At 42.7% G+C, this 20,687-nt stretch overlaps 1 protein-coding gene across 5 annotated transcripts in view; it reads right to left on the bottom strand.

Moving 5' to 3' along the window:
* Window positions 1–20,687, bottom strand: part of poc1b (POC1 centriolar protein B) — a 53,748-nt gene that overhangs the window by 6,993 nt on the left and 26,068 nt on the right. For 2 of the 5 annotated variants that reach the window (XM_078416597.1, XM_078416599.1), the window contains exons 11-12: window positions 13,546–13,755; window positions 2,671–3,309 (exon numbers count right to left, since the gene is read on the bottom strand). In XM_078416597.1, the coding sequence (XP_078272723.1) occupies window positions 3,211–3,309; window positions 13,546–13,755 (309 nt within the window). In that variant the 3' untranslated portion in view covers window positions 2,671–3,210. Of the gene's footprint in view, window positions 1–2,670; window positions 3,310–13,545; window positions 13,756–17,942; window positions 17,987–20,687 lie in introns of those variants that run through there. The other 3 variants (XR_013548619.1, XR_013548620.1, XM_078416600.1) reach the window with 3 other exon arrangements.

Below are 20,687 nucleotides of genomic sequence, written 5' to 3'. Positions count from 1 at the left end.
CGCACGTTTTTGAGATGTGGGAGGAAACAGGAGCACCCGGAGGAAACCCACGCGGTAGCAGGGTGGATATGCAAACTCCACACAGAGAGTACCAGAGGGTCTCTGGCGTTGTGAGGCAGCGGCTCTACCAGCTGCACCACTGTGCAGCCATGACCTCCAAAGATGATTTGCAACCATAGGATGCTCGATGTGTCCCCTTGGTTAACAGTGTAGTCACTTGTGTGACAGAGGGGTGTGGATTTGAGAAAATCTCTCCACAAAAATCTCTCCATGAGTGTGGTGGACTGTAGTTGACAGTGCAGTGCCCAGTTGGGGTACTAGATGTCAAATGAGTTTAAAACAAATGCTAAGGATCCGGTGGAACAATTTCATGTTCAGAGGTCTCATTTTAACATTCCGTCTTGAACTAAATACAATTTAAATGTCACAAACCAGCCTCCCATTCCCCCAATGGCTCCATCTACACTCCACGCTTCTACGGGAAAGCAGCCAACATAATCAAGGACCATTTTCACCCTGGTCATTCCCTCTTCTCCCCTCTCCCGTCAGGCAGAAGATACAAAAGTTTGAAAGCAAGTACCACAAAATTCAAGAGCAGCTTATTCCCCGCTGTTATCAGATTAATGAAAATTTCTCCCATAAACTATGTTACAGTCCTAATCTTCCAATCTACCTCATTGCGGCCTTAGAACTTTTTAAATGTGTATTTTCTCTGAAACCGTAATGCAACAATGCTTAGTTTAGTTCAGAGATACAGCGTGGAAACAGGCCCTTCAGCACACCGAGTCCGCACCGACCAACTATCACCCGTACAGTTTACACAATAGGGACAATTTACAAAAGCCAATTATCCTACAAACCTGCACGTCTTTGGAATGTGTGAGGAAACGGGAGCACCTGGAGAAAACCCACACGGTCACAGGGAGAACGTGCAAACTCCACACAGACAGCATCTGAGGTCAGAAACAAATCCAGGTCTCTGGCGCTGTTGGGCAGTGGCTCTACCAGCTGTGCCACTGTAACGCCGGCTAAGACAGGAAATTAAATTAATTGAACTCTCTATCCCATTTTCCCAATCCACAATTCTGCAATTTCCTGGACCACTTCTTTCAGTGGGTGGAAATGCACAAGCTGGGGAAAGGAAATTCCTGCCCTTCGTGTTCTAACACGCAGAGATGGGTTTAGAAACAAAATGTCACCCATTCCTTTTCTCCAGAGATGCTGTCTGACCCGCTGAGTTACTCCAGCATTTTGTGTCTATCATGGGTTTAGAAAGCTGATGGGTTCGAGCCCGCATTACAGTCAGGCATCAAACGAGTGTGCACATTACAGGAGTTTAAGTTTTCTGGGTCTTGACATTACAAATTAGATTTGACATTACAACATCAGCACATTTACTGGGTCAATATACTGGGACGTTTTAGTTATGGATTGCAATGCTTGATGCAAAACTAGGAATTGTAAAATTATTTCCCTAGACTCCTTTTACTGCCGTTATCATATCAGTGTTGACTTGTTGCAAGCATTATTTGCATTTGTGTGTCAATTTTTCCATTGTAACATGACATGGGGAATTACTGTTGAAGCAGATTGTGGTTTATACAGTTAACGATCAGAGCACGTTAGGACAGTGGCTACTGAGAACCAACACCCAAACCGTTCACTCACCTCCTCCTGCTGAGAGCAGCTAATTGTTTTAGCTATTTTCTGAATTTTGTTTCAGATTTTCAACTTCTGCCCCTATCTTGGCAGCTGTGTTCAGTAAAACCCATTTGTGTGAAATAGAACATAAACCAGTACTGGCCCTTTGGCCCACAATGTCTGTACCGAACATGATGCCAAGGCTAACTCTTATCTGCCTGTACATGATCCAAATATCTGTGTGTCTATCTGGGGCAGCACAGTGGAGCAGCGGTAGAGTTGCTGCCTTACAGCGTCAGAGACCCAGGTTTAATTCTAACTATGGGTGCTGTCTGCACGGAGTAGTTACGTTCTCCTTGTGACCGCATGGGTTTTCTCCAGGTACTCCGATTCCCTCTCACACTCCAAAGACGTGCAGGTTTATAGGTTAATTACTCCTAGTGTGTAGGATGCAAAAATGTGATAACATAGAACTAGTGTACAGGTGATTGATGGTTGGCGTGGATTCGGTGAGCCGAAGGGCTTGTTTCCACGCTGTATCTCTAAAACGAAAGCCAATGTGTTCTTTCTTTCCCCATTGCTCTACAATAAGATAAGTAATTAATCATCATTTGTTTTCGCTGAGGGATAACAGTTGCCAAGCACATTTGCAATCACTCTGAGGCAGCAGATGAATCGCCAGATATCTGAAGAAGGGGCCCGACCTGAAACGTCGCCCATCCTTTTTCTCGAGATGCTGCCTGACTCCAGCACTTTGTGTCTATCTTCAATATATACCAGCATCGGCAACTCCTTTCTACGCATATCTAACATCTGGGATGTTAGACTGGACTTCTGTGTACTGATGATCAGAGTATGACAGGAACTCACAATCTTTAGCCTCGAGAATAAAAAAAAGTGCAATGCAACCAATGAACTTATGCCAATTAACAGCAATTCAAACACCAGTGAAAAATTCCCCCAAAAAACCTCTGCTTCTCTGGAAATTTATTTCACGATAGCACATTTTTATTATAAAAGTCGCATAAAAAGGAAGTGTTTTACGGAAACACCACTAGCTTATGACACTTAATACAAAATCTTTCATTAATTTGAATCTTACAAATCAATACATAAAATTTCAGTGAATATTTCAAGTAGTTGAGTAGAAACACATGGAAAATTATTTACACTCAGGTGCACTTTAGATTTCTCCTTGATTATGTGCATCAGAATATAGTCTTGTGTGCATCATATGAGGCAAAGAAGTCTTGTACCCTCCATATGGAGGAGGTGATCAGTACTGAGAAGGAAAAGTCATGATTGAGAAGCACTCAAGTCTCCAATTCACTCCATATATTCCGTTTAAATCAAAGTTACGAAGCATTATGTTCACAGATATCAAACAGGATAATCAATTAGTATAAAGATTTGGTAAAAGCTGTTTCAGTGCCAGGATCCAAATCACCCACGTGGAATCCACATAAGTATGGAAAACCTACCTTGATGTTGAAGTCTTACTTAAAATAGAAAATCAGGCTTAAATAGATGCGGCTCAAAATGTAGATGGCTTGAAACTTTGTACTTTAACTATGGTGGCCTTTCTTGCAGCGTAGTCTTTTGGTTATCTAGACACTCCTGGAGTTTGTCTTCAGTCAATGTTAGACGCTGTTCTAAGATCGATACAGTCTGGAAACAAAGTGTAATAATTAATTATTTGCACAGTTTAGCGTAGAAGAGGATAAGGGATAGAGTGGTGCCTACTTTGGGTGCGAGAAAGGCAGGGAATTTATATCATCCAATTTTAGAAGTAATTTATTCAGAGTTTAGATTTTAGAGATACACCACGGAAACAGGCCCTTCGGCACACCGAGTCCGCTCTGACCAGCGATCACCCCGTACACTAGCACTATCCTATATACTTTACAATTTTACCAAAGCCAATTAACATAAAAATCTATATGTCTTTGGAGTTTCGGAGGAAACTGGAGCACCCGGAAAAACCCCACACGGTCACAGGGAGAACGTACAAACTCTGTACAAACAGCACCCGTGGTCAGGCAATGCAGCAACTCTATTGCTGCGCCACTGTGCTGCCCGAGTTCCTCAAGTGCTTACGTAAAGATGAAAACAAAATCCGTGTAACAAGAGACCTTGAGCCAAACACAAAGTGCTGGAGGAACTCAGTGGGTCAGGCAGCATCTGTAGAGGGAGATGGACAGCACAGATGCTGTCTGACCTGCTGAGGTGCTCCGGCACTTTGTGTTTTGCTCAGGATTCCAGCCACTGCAGTTCTGTGTGTCACTGTATAACAATGGAACATTCTTAATTAGATTTTCACCGTAACTTATTTTAGTCCCTTTATTGAAATGCGTCTTCGGGGACCAGGGAGTTTAAATTCAAGACAGATTAATGAAATGAAAGTTACTGCCGTTAAAAATGCACCAGATTGTAGAGACGACAAGATCAAAGAAAGAGAGGGGTAAGAGTTACGAAGCATAATGAAAGCTAGCATGCAGTACAACTTCATGGATAGATCAGTGGCAGCAGGATACACTGAGATGTGGCGTCACCACTACCTTCACAATCATCCTCACCAACCAGAGTTTTTGGAAATTCAGCTGTGTTCTAGCTTGCCGTATCCCATCCATTTATCACTCCTATGTGTCATACGGTCATACAGCACAAAATCAGGCCCTTCGGCCCAATTTCCCCACGCCGACGAGGCTGAGCAAGACTGGTCCCTTCTATTGGGTGGTTACATTTTAGAGATACAGCGTGCAAACAGATCCTTGCCCCCCCCCCCCCCCCCTACAAGTGCGCGCCGACCAATGATCACACTCGCACTATCCTATACATTAGGGACAATTTAACCAAAGCCAATTAATGTAAAGACCTGTAGTTCTTTGGAGTTTAAGAGGAAACTGGAGCATCCGTAGAAAACCCACGTGGTCACGAGGAGAACAGACAAACGAGAAGGTACAGACAGCACTCGTAGTCAAGATCAAACCCGGGTCTCTGCCTCTGTAAGGCAGCCACTCTACTGTTGCGCCACCGTCCATGCCGCCCAATGGCTCAGTGGAAGTTTTCTTAACTTTCCCTTTCCAAATACCATGGAATATTCCCTATGTCAACACATGCCTTAATAAGGTCATAGGAGCAGAATTAGGCCATTCAGCCCATTAAGTCTACTCCGTCATTCAATCATTGCTGACCTATCTTTCCTTCCTAACCCCATTCTTCTGCCTTCTCCCCACAACCCCTGACACCCATACTAATCAAGAATCTATCTATCTCTGCCTTAAAAATATCCATAGACGGCTTCCACAGCCTTCTGTGGCAAAGAATTCCACAGATTAACCACCCTCAGACTAAAGAAATCCCTCCTCAACTCCTTCCTAAAGGAACGTCCTTTAACTCTGAGGCTATGACCTCTAGTCATAGACTCTCCCACTAGTGGAAAAATCCTCTCCACATCCACTCTATCCAAGCCTTTCACTATTCGGTACGTTTCAATGAGGTCACCCCTCCTCCCCCCCCCCCCCCCCATTCTTCTAAACTCAATAAGCTTAATATTCGGCAATATGTTTTGCCACAAAGGTTTCTCAGTCATACCTTGGTGGTCTAATTAAGCATTTAATGAAAGCCAGGAATCTTGAGATCATAGGTAAAATTGGCAATTTGATTGGAGCTACATTCTAATTACCAGTGCTGACAAGTTCAGGAATCCTTGAACAAGGCATGCTGGTTATTTCATTGTCACTCCATTGGTTCTCTTGACCTGAGTAATGTGGACAAAATATTGCAGCTGCCTCTTCATGGCTTGACTCAATAACTCGAAAGGAAAGTTAAAGCCACAGTATTGTGTTCTGACCAGGAGTGTTTTCAGCAGCGTTGTGAGCGTATACTCTGAGAAATAAACCCTGCAACGTAATAGTCCTAAAATCTTTGACAGATGTTGAACACTAGATAGTCCAAGTACAGCCACCTACTTTGTCTTTAAAGCAGATAAAAGTTTCAATGAGTCAGCGGCAAAGGATATTTCATTCAATCCTAGGTTGCCACACCCACACGTCCTGCCTCTTTGATGCAAGTTAATGCTTCCCACTCCTCTCTCTCAACAGAAGAGAAAGAATGAAATTGTCTCCCTTCAAATGTTGATTTAATTCTCTTATGCAAGTTATTATTGAAGCTGCTTTCATCACTCTTTCAGGCAGAGTATTCATCTTGCTGTGTAAAAACAAATGTTTCCTTATGCTGGCTTTGACTCTTTTATGAATTACCTTCATGTTATCCTCTCTGATGATCGAGTTTCCTGTCGATTGGAATAGTTTCTCTCTTTTTCTCCATCTGAACCATTTGTGATTTTTAAACTCCTTCATCCAGTTTTCACCTGCTCTTTTTCACTCCAGGTAATTTAACTCCTAAATAATTTAACTCATTCAAACCTGGTCCACCAGAGAAGACCTATTCTACAAACCCTTAAAGTATTGTTTGGCATCTTTCCAAAAATTAAATGCTGAAAACTAAATATAACAATCTAGATTTCAACTGAATGGGGAAAAAATAGTGCCTTGTATTATAATGCTATTTCTTTGTTTTATTTTAGTTAGTAGATATGCAAGACATTGGTGAGACCAAACTTGGTGTGTTGTGCACAATTCTGATCACCTAGCTACAGGAAGGATGTCATTCAGATGGAAAGGGCGCAGAAATGATTTACCAGGGTGATCAGTTTTAGTTTAGTTTATTGTCACCGAGACAATTGTAGTGATAAGTTTTTTGTTGCGTGTTATCCAGTCAGCAGAAAGGCTATGATTACAATCGAGCCGCCCACAGTGTACAGATACAGGATAAAGGGAATAACGTATTGTGCAAGATAAAGTCCAGTAAAGTTCGATTAAAGATAGTCTGAGCATCTCTGATGAGGTATATGGAAGCTCAAGACTTCTCTCGCGTTGTTGATGGGATTAGCTGCTACAGTTACACTGACCACCAGAATTTTTGATAAGTTCCTCTGAAATACATTTAAGGAACAAAAACCAGAGCAGTGGAAGAACTATATCAGGAAGGAACTGCAGACGGAGGTTTATACCAAAGATAGACACAAAGAGCTGTAGTAACTCAGCGGGTCAGGCAGCATCCCTGGAGAAAAGGAATAGGTAGACACAAAATGCTGGAGTAACTCAGCGGGTCAGGCAGCATATCGGGAGAGAAGGAATGGGTGACGTTTCGGGTCGAGACCCTTCTTCAGAGTGATGTCAGGGGATGGGGCGGAACAAAAATAAAATATAGTCGGAGACAGGAAGACTAGTGGGAGAACTGGGAAAGGGGAAGGGATAGAGAGGGAAAGCAGGGACTATCTGAAGTTAGAGAAGCCAGAACAACACAGGGCCAGCAACAGATGACTTCAACTAATGACAGGGCCTACTAGTTCCACTGTTCGCATCCTAGTATCCCTGTCATTAGCACACCTTCCCCCCCCCGCCAACAATGGGGCGTTATGGACTCCACCCTTCCTGAGGGCCGGCCCTGTTTTATTCTGGTCTTTTCCCATCTCTAGTTCCCCCCCCCCCCCCCCCCACCCCGGTCTGTCTTTCAGTCTGAAGAAGGGTGACCCGAAATGTCACCTATTCCTTTGCTCCAGAGATGCTGCCTGACCCACTGAGTTACTCCAGCACTTTGTGTCTATCTAATGTTCCTTATGCTTTACTAATCACATCTTTGGTGGGAGGAAAAAAATCCATCTAACTTGTGCAATGGTACAACAGAAGCTGGAAACCACACACTTGAATTTTCACGATGATATTTTCTGATGTGTACAAGATTAGAATGTGGTCAGTTTTACTCATCACCAATCCTGAGGGAATGCCCAAGATGTTTAGAGATATAGAGGAGAATCTTTTCTTTTCCTTCTGCAATTTTGATTGAAACTTTGACCCACTGCCAATTTTCCACTGATCTTGAAACCAACTAGCAAGTTATCCAGATTTCCGTAGGTAGTTTGTAAAACACATCAATAAGATCACATGAAAACTTAATGGTAGGCCAAGCCATATTTGCCTACTTTGTTAAACTCCATTAATTTCAATAAAAGCCACACTGTTGCAACTATTGCTGGAAGAATAGTTTTTTTATAGGCAGACTAAATCCATTTTAGCTCTGGAATTTCACTACTGTCAATATTGCCATAGTTAGCGAGAAGAGGGATACACACACAGCACTGAAACAGCCCAATTTTACACTAATCATATCATATCATATATATACAGCCGGAAACAGGCCTTTTCGGCCCTCCAAGTCCGTGCCGTCCAGCGATCCCCTTACATTAACACTATCCTACACCCACTAGGGACAATTTTTACATTTACCCAGCCAATTAACCTACATACCTGTACGTCTTTGGAGTGTGGGAGGAAACCGAAGATCTCGGAGAAAACCCACGCAGGTCACGGGGAGAACGTACAAACTCCTTACAGTTTAACCCACTTTATTCTCCTCACCTTCCCACAATTTTACAGTAACTCTGCTCAATTGGCACGATCTGAAAGAGCTACACAATTAACATCCTTTCTGTTACCTCAGCAACTTGTCCATTCAAAATTATTCCTCCAAGAATGTTGTGAGTAAAACATCAATACCCCGCACCACGTCTGAACGGCTGACTGTTTCTCACAGATGCAGCTTAACTAAATTTAAATTTACAGTATGGAAGCAGACCCTTTGGCCCATCGAATCCATGCCGACCATTCTACGTTATCCTACTTTCGTTTCCACTCCCTATATGCTAGGGGCAATTTTAACAGAGACCAATTAACGTTACGTTTAGTTTAGATTTAGATACAGCGTGGAAACAGGCCCTTCGGCCCACCGAGTCTACGCCGACCAGTGATCCCTGCACATTAACACTATCCTACACACACCAGGGACAATGTTTACATTAACCAAGCCAACTAACCTACAAATCTGTACATCTTGGGAGTGTGGGAGGAAACCGAAGATCTCGGGGAAAACCCACGCAGGTCATGGGGAGAACCTACAAACTCTGTACAGACAGCACCCATAATCGGGATCAAACCCGGGCAAGTGCTATAAGGAAGCAACTCCACCACTGTGCCACCCACTCTTTGAGATGTAGGTGGAAATCGGAGCACCGGGAAGAAACCCACACGGTCACAGGGAGAACGTGCAAACTCCACACAGACAGCACCTGAGATCACGGTCGAACCCGGGTCTCTGACGCTGTGACAGCACCTACCTGCTGCACCACTGTGTTGACCTGCTGAATAATTCCTGCAGTTTGTGTTTTAGATTCAAACACTTTCCCTATTTTTGGGTGATTTTGCCTTTATGTTACTGATTTACCATGGAATGTAATCAGACTTGTTAAAACAGCGATTTCAAGTAGTTAAATTTATTTGAATTTTTGTGGAATAAATATTCGCTGCTAGACTGGGAAAGCTCCAGTGATTTTCTTCAAATAGTAGATACGTCAAAAACAGTAGCAGTTATAACTACATCGCTACACGTTCTTTGTATTTATTCTGAAGAAAATGTAATTAGCAATGGTAACGTGCTAGACAACATTTTGGTTTACAGATCTGCACCTACCACTGAAGGAATGGCCTTGCCAATTATCGGGTTTTTAGATGCAATAGGAAATTCCCAAAGGAAACTTCCTCACCAATTATCCTCTTTAACCATGGGAAAAAAATCACCTACTTCATTCCCTAGCCAGCCTCTGCGAATCCCTTCCACTTTCTCTGAAGATCTACGCTGCTGGATTCATTTATCAACCCTCCTTTTTCTTTTGCAAAGTCACAAACGAAAAATCTGTCGCAAATACCTGCTGCTGCTGAAAATCCGAAAGAAAAAACATGAAACTTTTAGCAGGACTCGCAGGTTTGAGTCTGAAGGAGAGTTCTGACCCAAACTGTCACCTGTCCATTCCTTCCACAGATGCTGCCTGACCCGCTGAGTTCCTCCAGCACTTTAGCTTCAGAATTGAGGGACAAAGGTTTAGGGGTAACATGAGGGGGAACTTCTTTACTCAGAGGGTTGTGGCTGTATGGAATGGGCTTCCGGTGGAAGTGGTGGAGGCTGGCTCGATTTTATTATTTAAGAGTAAATTGGATAGGTATATGGATAGGAGGGGATTGGAGGGTTATGGTCTGAGTGCAGGTAGATGAGACTAGGTCAGGGAGAATGGTCGGCGTGGACTGGTAGGGCCGGACAGGCCTGTTTCCATGCTGTAGTTGTTATATGTTATATGTTATATGTTTGTGTGTTGCTAAGCATTTCAGGATCTGCAGTTTTTTGCGTAACAATCAAACCTTCTCAAGGAGGTATTGAAGTGTGAAAACGCACACCTCCAGATTCAGGGACAGTATCTTCCCAGTTGTTATCAGGCAACTGAACCATCCTACCAACAACTAGAGAGCAGTCCTGAGCTACTATCTACCTCAATGTAGACCCTCGGGCTATCTTTAATTGGACATTACTGGAGTTGATCTTGCACCAAACATTATTCCCTTTATCATGTATCTGTATACTGTGGATGGCTCGATTGTAATCATGTATAGTCTTTCCGCTGACTGGCTAACACATAACAAAAGCTTTTCACTGTACCTCAGTGTCTTAATAAACTCAACTAATTAAAATTTGGATTTTCACCTAAACTTATTTTAGTCCCTTTATTGTAATGCATCTTCAGGGACCAGGGAGTCTAAATTTAAACCAGGTTAATCAAATGAAAGTTTATGGCATTAAAAATACCGTTAGATTATAGAGTCAAGAAGGGAGGGAACAGAGAGGTGTAAAAGTTTGATCTTGTATTTTCACCAACAATTCTCTTCTCATACCACTACTGTGGGTTATCCAACACCTGCCCTAATAACTTTTCCTTTCCCACATCCAGAGACTCAAATAGACCTTGCAGGTGAAATGGTATTTCATTTACAATTCTTCCAAACTAGTATGCTGTAATCAATACTCGCTCTGTGGTGTCCTTTGCATTGGAAGACCCAGCACAGATGAGGTGACTGCTTTGTTTAGTACCTGCAATCAGTCTGCACGAGCAACCCCGAGCTTACTGTTGACTGTCCCTGATGAAAGTACCATGGACATAAGAGGCTGAGTGGCAGTAGGGGCAGTAGAGAGCATATTGACTGGTTGCATCATGACTTGGTTCGGCAACTCAAATGCCCAGGAACGAAGAAGATTGCAAAAGGTGGTGAACACTGCCCAGTCCATCACGGGTACTGACCTCCCCACCATTGAAGGGATCTACAAGAGTTGCTGCCTCAAAAAGGAAGCCAGCATCATCAGAGACCCACATCACTCTGTCCATGCTCTCATTTCACTCCCACCATCAGGAAGCAGATATAGGAGCCTGAAAACTGTAACGTCCAGGTTCAGGAGCAGCTTCCTCCCGACAGCCATCAGACTATTAAACACCACAATCTTCAAGGTGTTTACAGATTACTATGTTTACTTATCTGTTGTGCTGCTGCAAGTAAGAATGTCATTACTCTGTTTTGTGGCATTTGACAATAAACTCTATTGCACTCTTGAATAGCAGTAATTTATTTCTTAGGGTAGGGAAGAAGGAAGTGGTAAACGTGGATACAATTACGACATTTAAAAGGCCCTTGAATAGGAAAGATGTGTCGGGATCTGAGTGAGGTGCAGACCGACTGGCCTGATTCTATGCTGGATAGCTCTATGACTATACGGGCTACCGTGACAACTTGCGGTCGTGCTGATATTCTCTCTGTTCTCTCCAGCTTTCCTACTTCCACAGCACGGAACACATTTGTTTTTTCACTTTTCCAGCACTAATGAAGAGTCCTTAACTCTGTTCCCCTCCCCACAGACATGGCTTGACCTGCTGATTGCTTCCAGTACTTTCATTTTTTGTGTCTCGTGCAGGCATGTGTTTTCCATTGTGTGTCCACTACATCCCGTGGTAGAACGCTGCTTTTATATGCCGCTGGATGGACTTTCCCTACTTTTACACATGTCTGTGCAGCCAGTGAAAAATTCAGACTATTTCCAACTCTCAAAGTTCTCCTACTAACTTCATGAACAAGTCGACATGGTGAACTCTTGAAGGCTGTGCAAAAATATTGCTCTATGGCTGTTCTGCTACAATTCCATCAGATGCAATGTGAAATCAGTTCAAATGGGAATGGGGAGGGCTCCTATAGAATACACGGGATGAGGAGAGGAGTCGGGTGGATGGGACGGGTAGAAGGGGGAATGGGGGGGATGTGGAGAAATAGAAGAGGGGATAGAGGGATTGGATGGAAAGGGAGGGGGAAGTGAAAGGGGTCGATTTAGCAAAGGGAATTTGCGTACACATTTTATCAGAATGCATCATCACAGCATGGTTTGGGAACAGTTCCATCCAAGACCACAAAGGAATTGCAGAAAATCACACAAACTAACCTCCCTTCCATTGATTCCATCTTCACCTCCCACTGCCTCGCCTCTAGCATTATCAAGGACAAGTCTCAGGCTGGTCACTCCCTCTTCTCCCATCAGGCAAGAGGTACAAAGGTTTGAAAACGCACACCTCCAGATTTAGGGACAGTTTCTACCCAGCCATTATCAGACAACTGAACCGTCTTCTCACCAGCTAGAGTGGTCCTAACCTTCCATCTACCTCATTGGAGACCTTTGAACGATCGTTAATCGGACTTTACCTTTGCAGTAAACTTTATATCCATTGTCCTGTATGTGTACACTGTGGACGGCTTGATTGTAATCATGTATAGTCTTTCTGCTGAATGGATAGCATGTAACAAAAGCTTTTCAGTGTTCCTTGGTACACATGACAACAATAATCTAAATTAAATTCATTCATTCACTCATTCGAAAAGGGAAACGGTTGTCATTTGAAGAAAGTTTAATCTAGCATGTCCCTTGCTGTCAGTAATTGCACATATCCAGGAAATCATAATTCCCAGTTGGCAACAAATCAGGAGAGTAGTCTGGAGGTGCTGGTCCAGGAAAAGGACGGCAGAGATCAAATTCCAGCATGGTAATTTGCAACATGGGTCTACAAAAAATTGTGGGATTGTTTAGTTTAATTGATACAGCATAGAAACAGGCCCTCAGGAGAACATGGAAAGGTGACATCTCAGCTATCCATCTATTGAAGGGTCCCGATCCAAAACATCACCAATCCTTGTTCTCCTGAGATGCTGCCTGACCCTCTGAGTTACTCCAGCACTTTGTCTTCTTTCATCAATTCCATGTATCTCCTCATCAATATCCCCATTACTGAATATCAAATCATTGCTTCTATCCTCCACAAAAGAACAACAGCTGGCAAGGGTGCAGAGAAGATTTACAAGGATGTTGCTTGGACCCGAGGGCCTGAGGTATAAGGAGAGGTTGAGCAGGCTGAGACTCTATTCCTTGGAGTGCAGGAGGATGAGGGGTGATATTATAAAGGTGTATAAGATAATTAAAGGAATAGACAGGGTAAATGCTCAGAGTAGGGAAATCAAGAACCAGAGGACACAGGTTTAAAGGTGAGAGGAGAGGGGAGGGAGATTTAATAGTAACCTGAGGGGCAACTGTTTTTACACATTGGGTGATGGAACCATTTGCTGGAGGAGGTAGTTGAGGCAGGTACTATGACAACATTTGCAAAACATTTGAATAGGTACATGGATAGGATAGGTTTAGACGGAGATGGGCTAAACGCAGGCAGGTGGGATTAGTGTAGATGGGGCATGTTGGTTGGTGTGAGCAAGCTGGGCCGAAGTTTAGAAGGGCCTGTTTCCATGCCCCATGACTATGATTCGATGAACTTGAACAATTAAGCATCAAAACTCATCCAAAAATACAACATGCAAATATTAGACATTTTCCAACTAGTCCGAAGTTGACTTTTTCAACAGTACATTGACTCACCTGGGTTAAAATGTCCAGCTGGTCTACAATGTGCCCCAATGTTCGGGTGAGTTCTGATGGGACATCTATGTTGTTCCCCTGAGAGTGGCTTGCAGATTCACTGTTAGCAGGGCGCACTCTTTGCGAGTTAGCTGGAATCAAAGGAGGATCAATAGATCTGTACACCTGGTCCGTTGAAAGTGAGCTCCAGTTTGTTTCCACTGGTCTTGACTGCGATGAGTTGATAGGGGGAAAAGACAAGGAAAACGTCATTCCTACACTGCAGTGTGATGTACGCCAAGGCATTTGTCTTCTTGTATGGATGTCCACATTTAAACCACATCAAACAATTTTCGCAACTGAGTGAAATGTGACGAAGGAGGAAACTGAGCAACAAAGCTCAGTGTGCAAAGAAAACTTTGTAGCTTTAGTTTAGTGATACAACGCGGAGACAGGTCCTTCGGCCCACCGAGTCCGCACCGACCAATCATCATCCCGTATACTAACACTATCCTACACAAACTAGGAGCAATTTACAATTTTTACTGAAGCGAATTAAGCTACAATAAAGTAATTTGGAGTGTGGGAGGAAACAGGAGCATCTGTAGAAAACCCATGCTGGTTTAATAGCAAAGGGCAGCAAAGTTTGCAAACCTCTTTGGCAGATTGAGTCCTTCCGTTCCATTCCCTGAAAAGCTCCTGAAAAATTCTACTTACATTTGCAACATATCTGTGTCTCATCCAGTGGATAAGTTTAAAAAGAGATCTGTTTATTGCATAAAAACTATCTGGTGTACAAGGTTTCTTTGTACTTAAAGTAGGCAAGTTGCAGGAGCCAGTTTTAGGGATGAGACAATCTGGGGAAGGAATTACTGAGCCTCTGTTCATGATCTGACTGATGTTATGTTTATTCTATTTGAGTGTTTAATAATGTGACAAGAATAGAATTTATACCAGGCAGAAAGAAACTTAATATCCACAGCCAACAAAAAATGGGCAGCACAGTGGGGCAGTGGTAGAGCTGCTGCCTTAAAGGCCAGCTACCTGGGTTTGATCCTATCTACGGGTGCTGTCTGTACGGAGTTTGTACGTTCTCCCTGTGACCGTGTGGGTTTTCCCCGGTTGCTCCGGTTTCCTCCCACACTCCAAAGATGTGCAAGTTGTAGGTTAATTGGCTTCTGTAAAATTGTAAATTGTCCCAATTGTGTGTAGGATAGTGTCACTGTGTGGGGATCACTGGTTAGCGGGGACTCGGTGGGCCAAGGGGCCTGTTTCCGTGCTATATCTCTAAACTAAACTAACAAAAAATGTAAACTCTACACAGACAGCACCTGAGATCAGGATTAAACCCAGGTGTCTGACGCAGTGAGGCAACAGCTCGACTGGCTTTTTACTTTATTTTGTTACTGTAGAGATACTGCACCGAAACAGGCCTTTCAGCCCACCGAGTTCATGCTGACCAGTACACAAGCATTATCCTGCACACAAGAGACAATTTGCAATTTTACCTACAATTTAATCTACACTCCTGCACGTCTTTGGAGTGTGGGAGGAAACCGGAGCACCCGGAGAAAACCCATGTAGTCACAGAGAGAACGTACAAACTCTGCACAGACAGCACCTGTAGTCAGAATCGAACCTGGGTCTCTTGCGCTGTAAGGCACCAGTGCTGTGCCACTGTGCCGTCCTGAAAAAAAAATTCAGCTCCATAAAATTCAATTTATATTTGCAACACATTTGTATCTCATTCTATGACTAGGTTTAAAAAGAGATCTGTTTATTGCATAAAAACTATCTGGTGTACAAGGACCAGATGAGCCAGTGACATGCGCCACTGTGTCGCCCATGCTGGCCTTTGGATCAAAATGCCCAGGAATACATACTGTAGAGAGAGCATACTGTAAACAGTTCACTCCAGGTTAAAAATTGGATTGATATTTCTGCTTATTTCAAATTCCCGTATCAGTGTCATATTACAATATGTGAATGAATATCTCACAGAAATGTCCCGGTAAAGATGTTCTAAAATAATTTGGAAGGTTATTAAAGCCTCCTATGAAGTACCAACTCTGTGGCAAATAAATCGGGGTGGCATGATGGCGCAGCGGTAGAGTTTCTGCCTTACAGCGCCAGAGACCTGGGTTAGATCCCAACTATGTCTGTAAGGAGTTTGTATGTGCTCTCCGTGACCTGCGTGGGTTTTCCCCGGGATCTCCAGTTTCCTCCCACACTACGTAGACATACAGGTGTGTAGGCTAGTTAACTCGGTAAAATTGTAAATTGTCCCTAGTGTGTGTAGGATAGTGTTAGTGTGTGGGGATTGCTGGTTGGCACGGACCCGGTGGGCCGAAGGGCCTGTTTCCGCACTATATCTCTAAACTAAACAAAAAATAATGTGGAGGTATTCCTTTAATGCTAAGAAAGCTAAGGCACATAACTAAGCCAAACACAGTCATAGCTGGTAGACTTTGTGGGATTGCTTGCGAGTCAGAAAAAGAGAAAAACAAGACACAAAGCATGCTTGATGTATCAACACAGGAAGCTATTACCACAGTATTACCAGCCGGATGTCATGCAGGAAATTAAACTGGTAGCTTCTGTAAATATGATATCACAGTGATCTCTCAGTAATTGATTAATATTGTTTCCTGTCAGGCATAAAGGATGAATCTCACTGTGTGGTAGTGACACAGTAACTTGTGCTTTTGAAACAATAATTAAGCATCATCCATTCTACACAGTTCAGCAGCCAGGCAATAAACCAGGACAACACAAAAGGAGATTTTATTCAGGAAAATGCTCTTGGCACATTAGACTTTGCAATTTTATTAGAAATTCTCTTTCAGTTTTAATAGTGATGCTGATGTTCCCAGTGATAGACACAAAGTGCTACAGTAACTCAGCTGGTCAGGCAGCGTCTCCAGAGAAAAAAGGAGGGTAATGTTTTGGGTCGGGGCCCTTCTTCAGGCTGAAAGTAGGGAGTGGGGGAGGGAGGTGAAGAACTGGAGGTGTGAAAAGACCAGGACCAATCAGGGCCAGCCACAAATGAGGTTGCTTGGTAGGTCCATTGTTGGCGAGGGAAGGTGTGATCTCAGGAGAAACAATGTGGAGAAATGTAGAACTGGTAACACGACTAGGGTGGTGGAAGGGGGCAAAGAGGGAGGGGAGAAGGGAGGGTAAGATGAAGTTACTTAAAATCAGGGAATTCATACTGCTAGGTTGTAAGCTACTCAAGAGAAATGCTATGAAATAACATTGGCTGACTTTTCACTCAAAGTCATTTTCTTGCACTAGCTCTGCAACCCAATAGCTCCATCTACACTTCACGCTGCCTTGGCAAGGCCATCAGCAGAATCAAGGACAAGTCGCGCCATGGCCACCCCCTCTTCTCCCCTCTCGCATCAGGCAAAAGCTATAGAATTGTGAAAACGTACACTCCAGATTCAGACAATTTCTTCCTCGGGCAACTAAACCATCCTACCAACAACTAGAGAACAACCCTGAACTGATTGGAGTCATGTATTACCTATCAGCTGACTGGCTAGCATGCAACAAAAGCTTTTCAAGTGACAATAAACTAAATTCAAACTCAAACCTTAATATCCCAAAATGATTCTTTATTATGAGCCTCCACAGTTTTCTGTGGTAGTGAATTCTAAAAATCTACTACCTCTGAGTGATAAAAACTTCATATTTTGTGACATAATGGTAAAGTTGCTGCCTTACAGTGCCAGCGACCTGGGTTCAATCCTGACCATGGGAGCTGTAGAGAGTTTGTACATTCTCCCAGTGAAGGCGTGGGCTTTCTCTGGCTGCTCCGGTTTCCTCCCACACTCTAAAGACATGCAGGTTTGTAGGTTAATTGGCTTTGATAAAATTGTCCTTAGTGTGAGGGATAGTGTTCGTGTATCGGGTGATGTTAGTCGGCATGGACTCTGTGGGCCGAAGGGCCTGTTTCCATACTGTATCTCGAAAGTAAAGTTTAAAGTGTCAAGGTCTACAGGATGAGACTTGAGAGATGGGTTTCAGCCGGATAGCCCTTTTTCAGCTCGCATGGCCTGAATAATTTCCTTCTAGATCTTAAATTTCTCTGATTGTACACATATAAATAGAAAGGGTGAGGATTAAGAGCCAGGAAAAACCATCACCTGTCAAAAGAAATCTCAATGTTCAAAAAATTATCCAGTTAAGAAGCAGCGGAAATTATAGTTCTTGTCTGAAATATGTTCTCACAGTACCAACAAAATAGTGGCCTTTCTCTCATTATGATCACTTGTTGCAAATAAATTAAACATTCATTAAATGCACAGAATTGTGCTGACCCTTTAACAAAAAAAAAAGGTTGATGAATAAGTTAATTTACAATTAGTGCAGAAAGTTTTGCTTTACCTTCGAAGAACCCGCAGGAAGAAATCATTGCCCAAGAAAGCAGATATTGTTGCAGTTTTTTTTAGTCTTTAATCTGAAAGAACAACCAAGCCAAAGTATCTCACACTAAAGTGGCAAGATTAAGACCCTACTTTCAGTGTAAAATGAAAGATGTCAAAGGTGAGAATCACCCCAGTTGGAAACACTCGAGCAGAAACTGACACTAAAAATAACGGCACAGGAAGGATGGGAGATGCACGTTCAGAAATTGCAGAAATTCTTATCGAGCCAAAAGTAGACAGAAATAGTAAGGGGCAGTATACTTCATGAGTGGAACATCTGAGAAATGCATGGAAATATTGCAGCAGTCCTTGAAAAGTCAGTTTGGCACTTTTCTATAATTACCTGTACACCGAATATGTTTCCCTCCTTCAAGCTAATGATTTAAAATTTACTTTTTAATAATCCTTTTCCGAATGGCTAGAGACTGTAAACCTTATATTCCTACTCTGATCAAACAAAACCATTCACTTGATTCAACTTCCCTGTGCCATTAAATATAATTAAAATCAAGAAGGTAGGCTTGAGTTTTAATATTCTGTATAGTTATATGAAAGGTTTCAAAAAGGTAGATTAAAAACTACCTTTTGAAATAGTTGACATCTCTTTCAAAATGCGAGTCTGTATGCAAATAATTTAATCATTCAATGATTTAGTGTAAACCTGGTAATTAATCCTTGGTATGTAACACAGCAGTACCATTCCACCAAAATAATAACAAAATTCACTATTCAGAGGGCAATTTTTTTTTTTTACCACTACTTTTAATATTTAAGAAACACTTGGACAGGTACATGGATAGGGCAGGTTTAGAGGGATATGGCCAAACCTGGGCAGGTAAGACCAGTGTAGATGGGACATGTTGGTCGGCGTGGGCAAATTGGGCCGAAGGGCCTGTTTCCCTGCTGTACGACTCAACGACACTACATGAGGGTCCAAATAAACATCCAAAAAGTAGTGGTAGCTTTGTGAATCTAATGACACACACACAAAAAAAAGCTGCCCAATGATGTGCTGAACAACTGTTAGGTGTTAACTTTAGTAGCTTCTGAAAAACTCTTAAAAACCAGTTGTCATGGAAATGGTATTTAAGATTAGTAAATCATCTTTTATGTCATCAGGAAGCTCATTATAGGCTAAGCAGACCAAGTGACAAAAACACACTGCTGTCAGCACCATATAGATACCATTTCCTGTGTGGAAAGTCCGCAGCCGCATACCTTGGGGTACATTTCTCCCAAAAGGAAGTCACTTTTAAAACAGGAAGAGAGGAAGGAACAGTTGCCGCAGAATGTGTAGCTGAAGACTTATTGCGCATTCTTCGAATGCCTCACATCAGCTATGGGGAGAAGTGACACTGACTGGGTATCTCGAGGTCGAATAAGTTGCTATTATAGATTCTAATGAAGGCTATTTGTGATTACTCAGAGCCGAGGTCAGGGGTAGCTGGTACCTAAAGGAAATGAAGGAGCCAAAATACATTTCAGCAACTTGATCTGTGCTTGGTTTTTCCACATAGCAAGAGAAATCCGTGCAATAACTGCAGGCATCAGAATTAAGTGTTTCCCCTCCCCCACTGAAATTAGTGCACAAGAGACCTGCAAATAATGATACTCTTGAAAGAAATGTTACATCTGCATTAACAGAAAAAACTGGAGAACTTCAAGTTAAGGTTTCAGGACACACGAGAATGTAAATTACAGAAGAACAATATTAAAAAAAAACAAGGGAAAGCTCACACATACAAACTGAATGACTTGCAAAGTGGTGATGCTGAATTTAACATCAAAGTATGATGTGCAGACCACTTGAAGAATGCTGTATATTTAAATGGAAATATCAGAAATTTCTTGACATTTTTTCCATTAAAAAATCCCTTCTACTTATCATTCACCTGAGAGAATATGCAGTAAACCCTTGCTATAACCGAGCATAGATTAGACACAAAATGCTGGAGTAACTCAGCGGGTCAGGCAGCATCTCTGGACAGAAGGAATCGGTGATGTTTTGGGTCGAGACCCTTCTTCAGTTTAGTTTAGCTTATCATCATGTGTATCGAGGACCAGTAAAAAGCTTTTCTTGTGTGCTAACCAGTCAATGAAAAGACTATACATGAATACAAACAAGCCCTCTACAGTGTGCAGATCCATAATAAAGGGAATATAGTTTAGTTCAAGATAAAGTCCAGTAAAGATTGTCTGTGGGTCTCCAATGAAATAGATAGTAATTCAGGATCACTGTCTAGTTGTTGATAGGATGGTTCAGTTGCCTGATAAAGGCTGGGAAGAAACTGTCCCTGAATCTGGAGGTGTGCGTATTCATACTTCTGTACCTCTTTAATGACTGGAGAGAGAAGAGGGAATGACCGGGGTGAGACTTGGTTATGCTGGTGGCCTTGCCGAGGCAGCGTGAAGTATAGATGGAGTCAATGGAAGAGAGGTTGGTTTGTAGGATTGCCTGGGCTGCGTCCACAATTCTCAGCGACCATGCAGGGACTGGTGTCTGTTCTTGCCGATTGTCCACTATAATTGAGTAAGGAGCTAAATATGAACTAGTTTAACCGAAGGCTGGGTAGGAAGAAGCGTGGTGTCGGGGGGTTAAATCAATGGGAATTCATAGGCTGGGGAGCCACCGGCCACACACGCAGTGCACTACAGATGGACTCGGTACTCATGCCACCTTCATGCTGCTCACTCTTTCTGCTCCACAATCAGAAGCATGCCTTGTGGCGCCAG

Source organism: Rhinoraja longicauda, chromosome 20 (genome assembly GCF_053455715.1).
Source record: "Rhinoraja longicauda isolate Sanriku21f chromosome 20, sRhiLon1.1, whole genome shotgun sequence".
Classification (NCBI taxonomy): Eukaryota; Metazoa; Chordata; class Chondrichthyes; order Rajiformes; family Arhynchobatidae; genus Rhinoraja; species Rhinoraja longicauda.
Note: the sequence above shows the minus strand (reverse complement) of the source record. Positions and strands in the feature narration are given on the sequence as shown.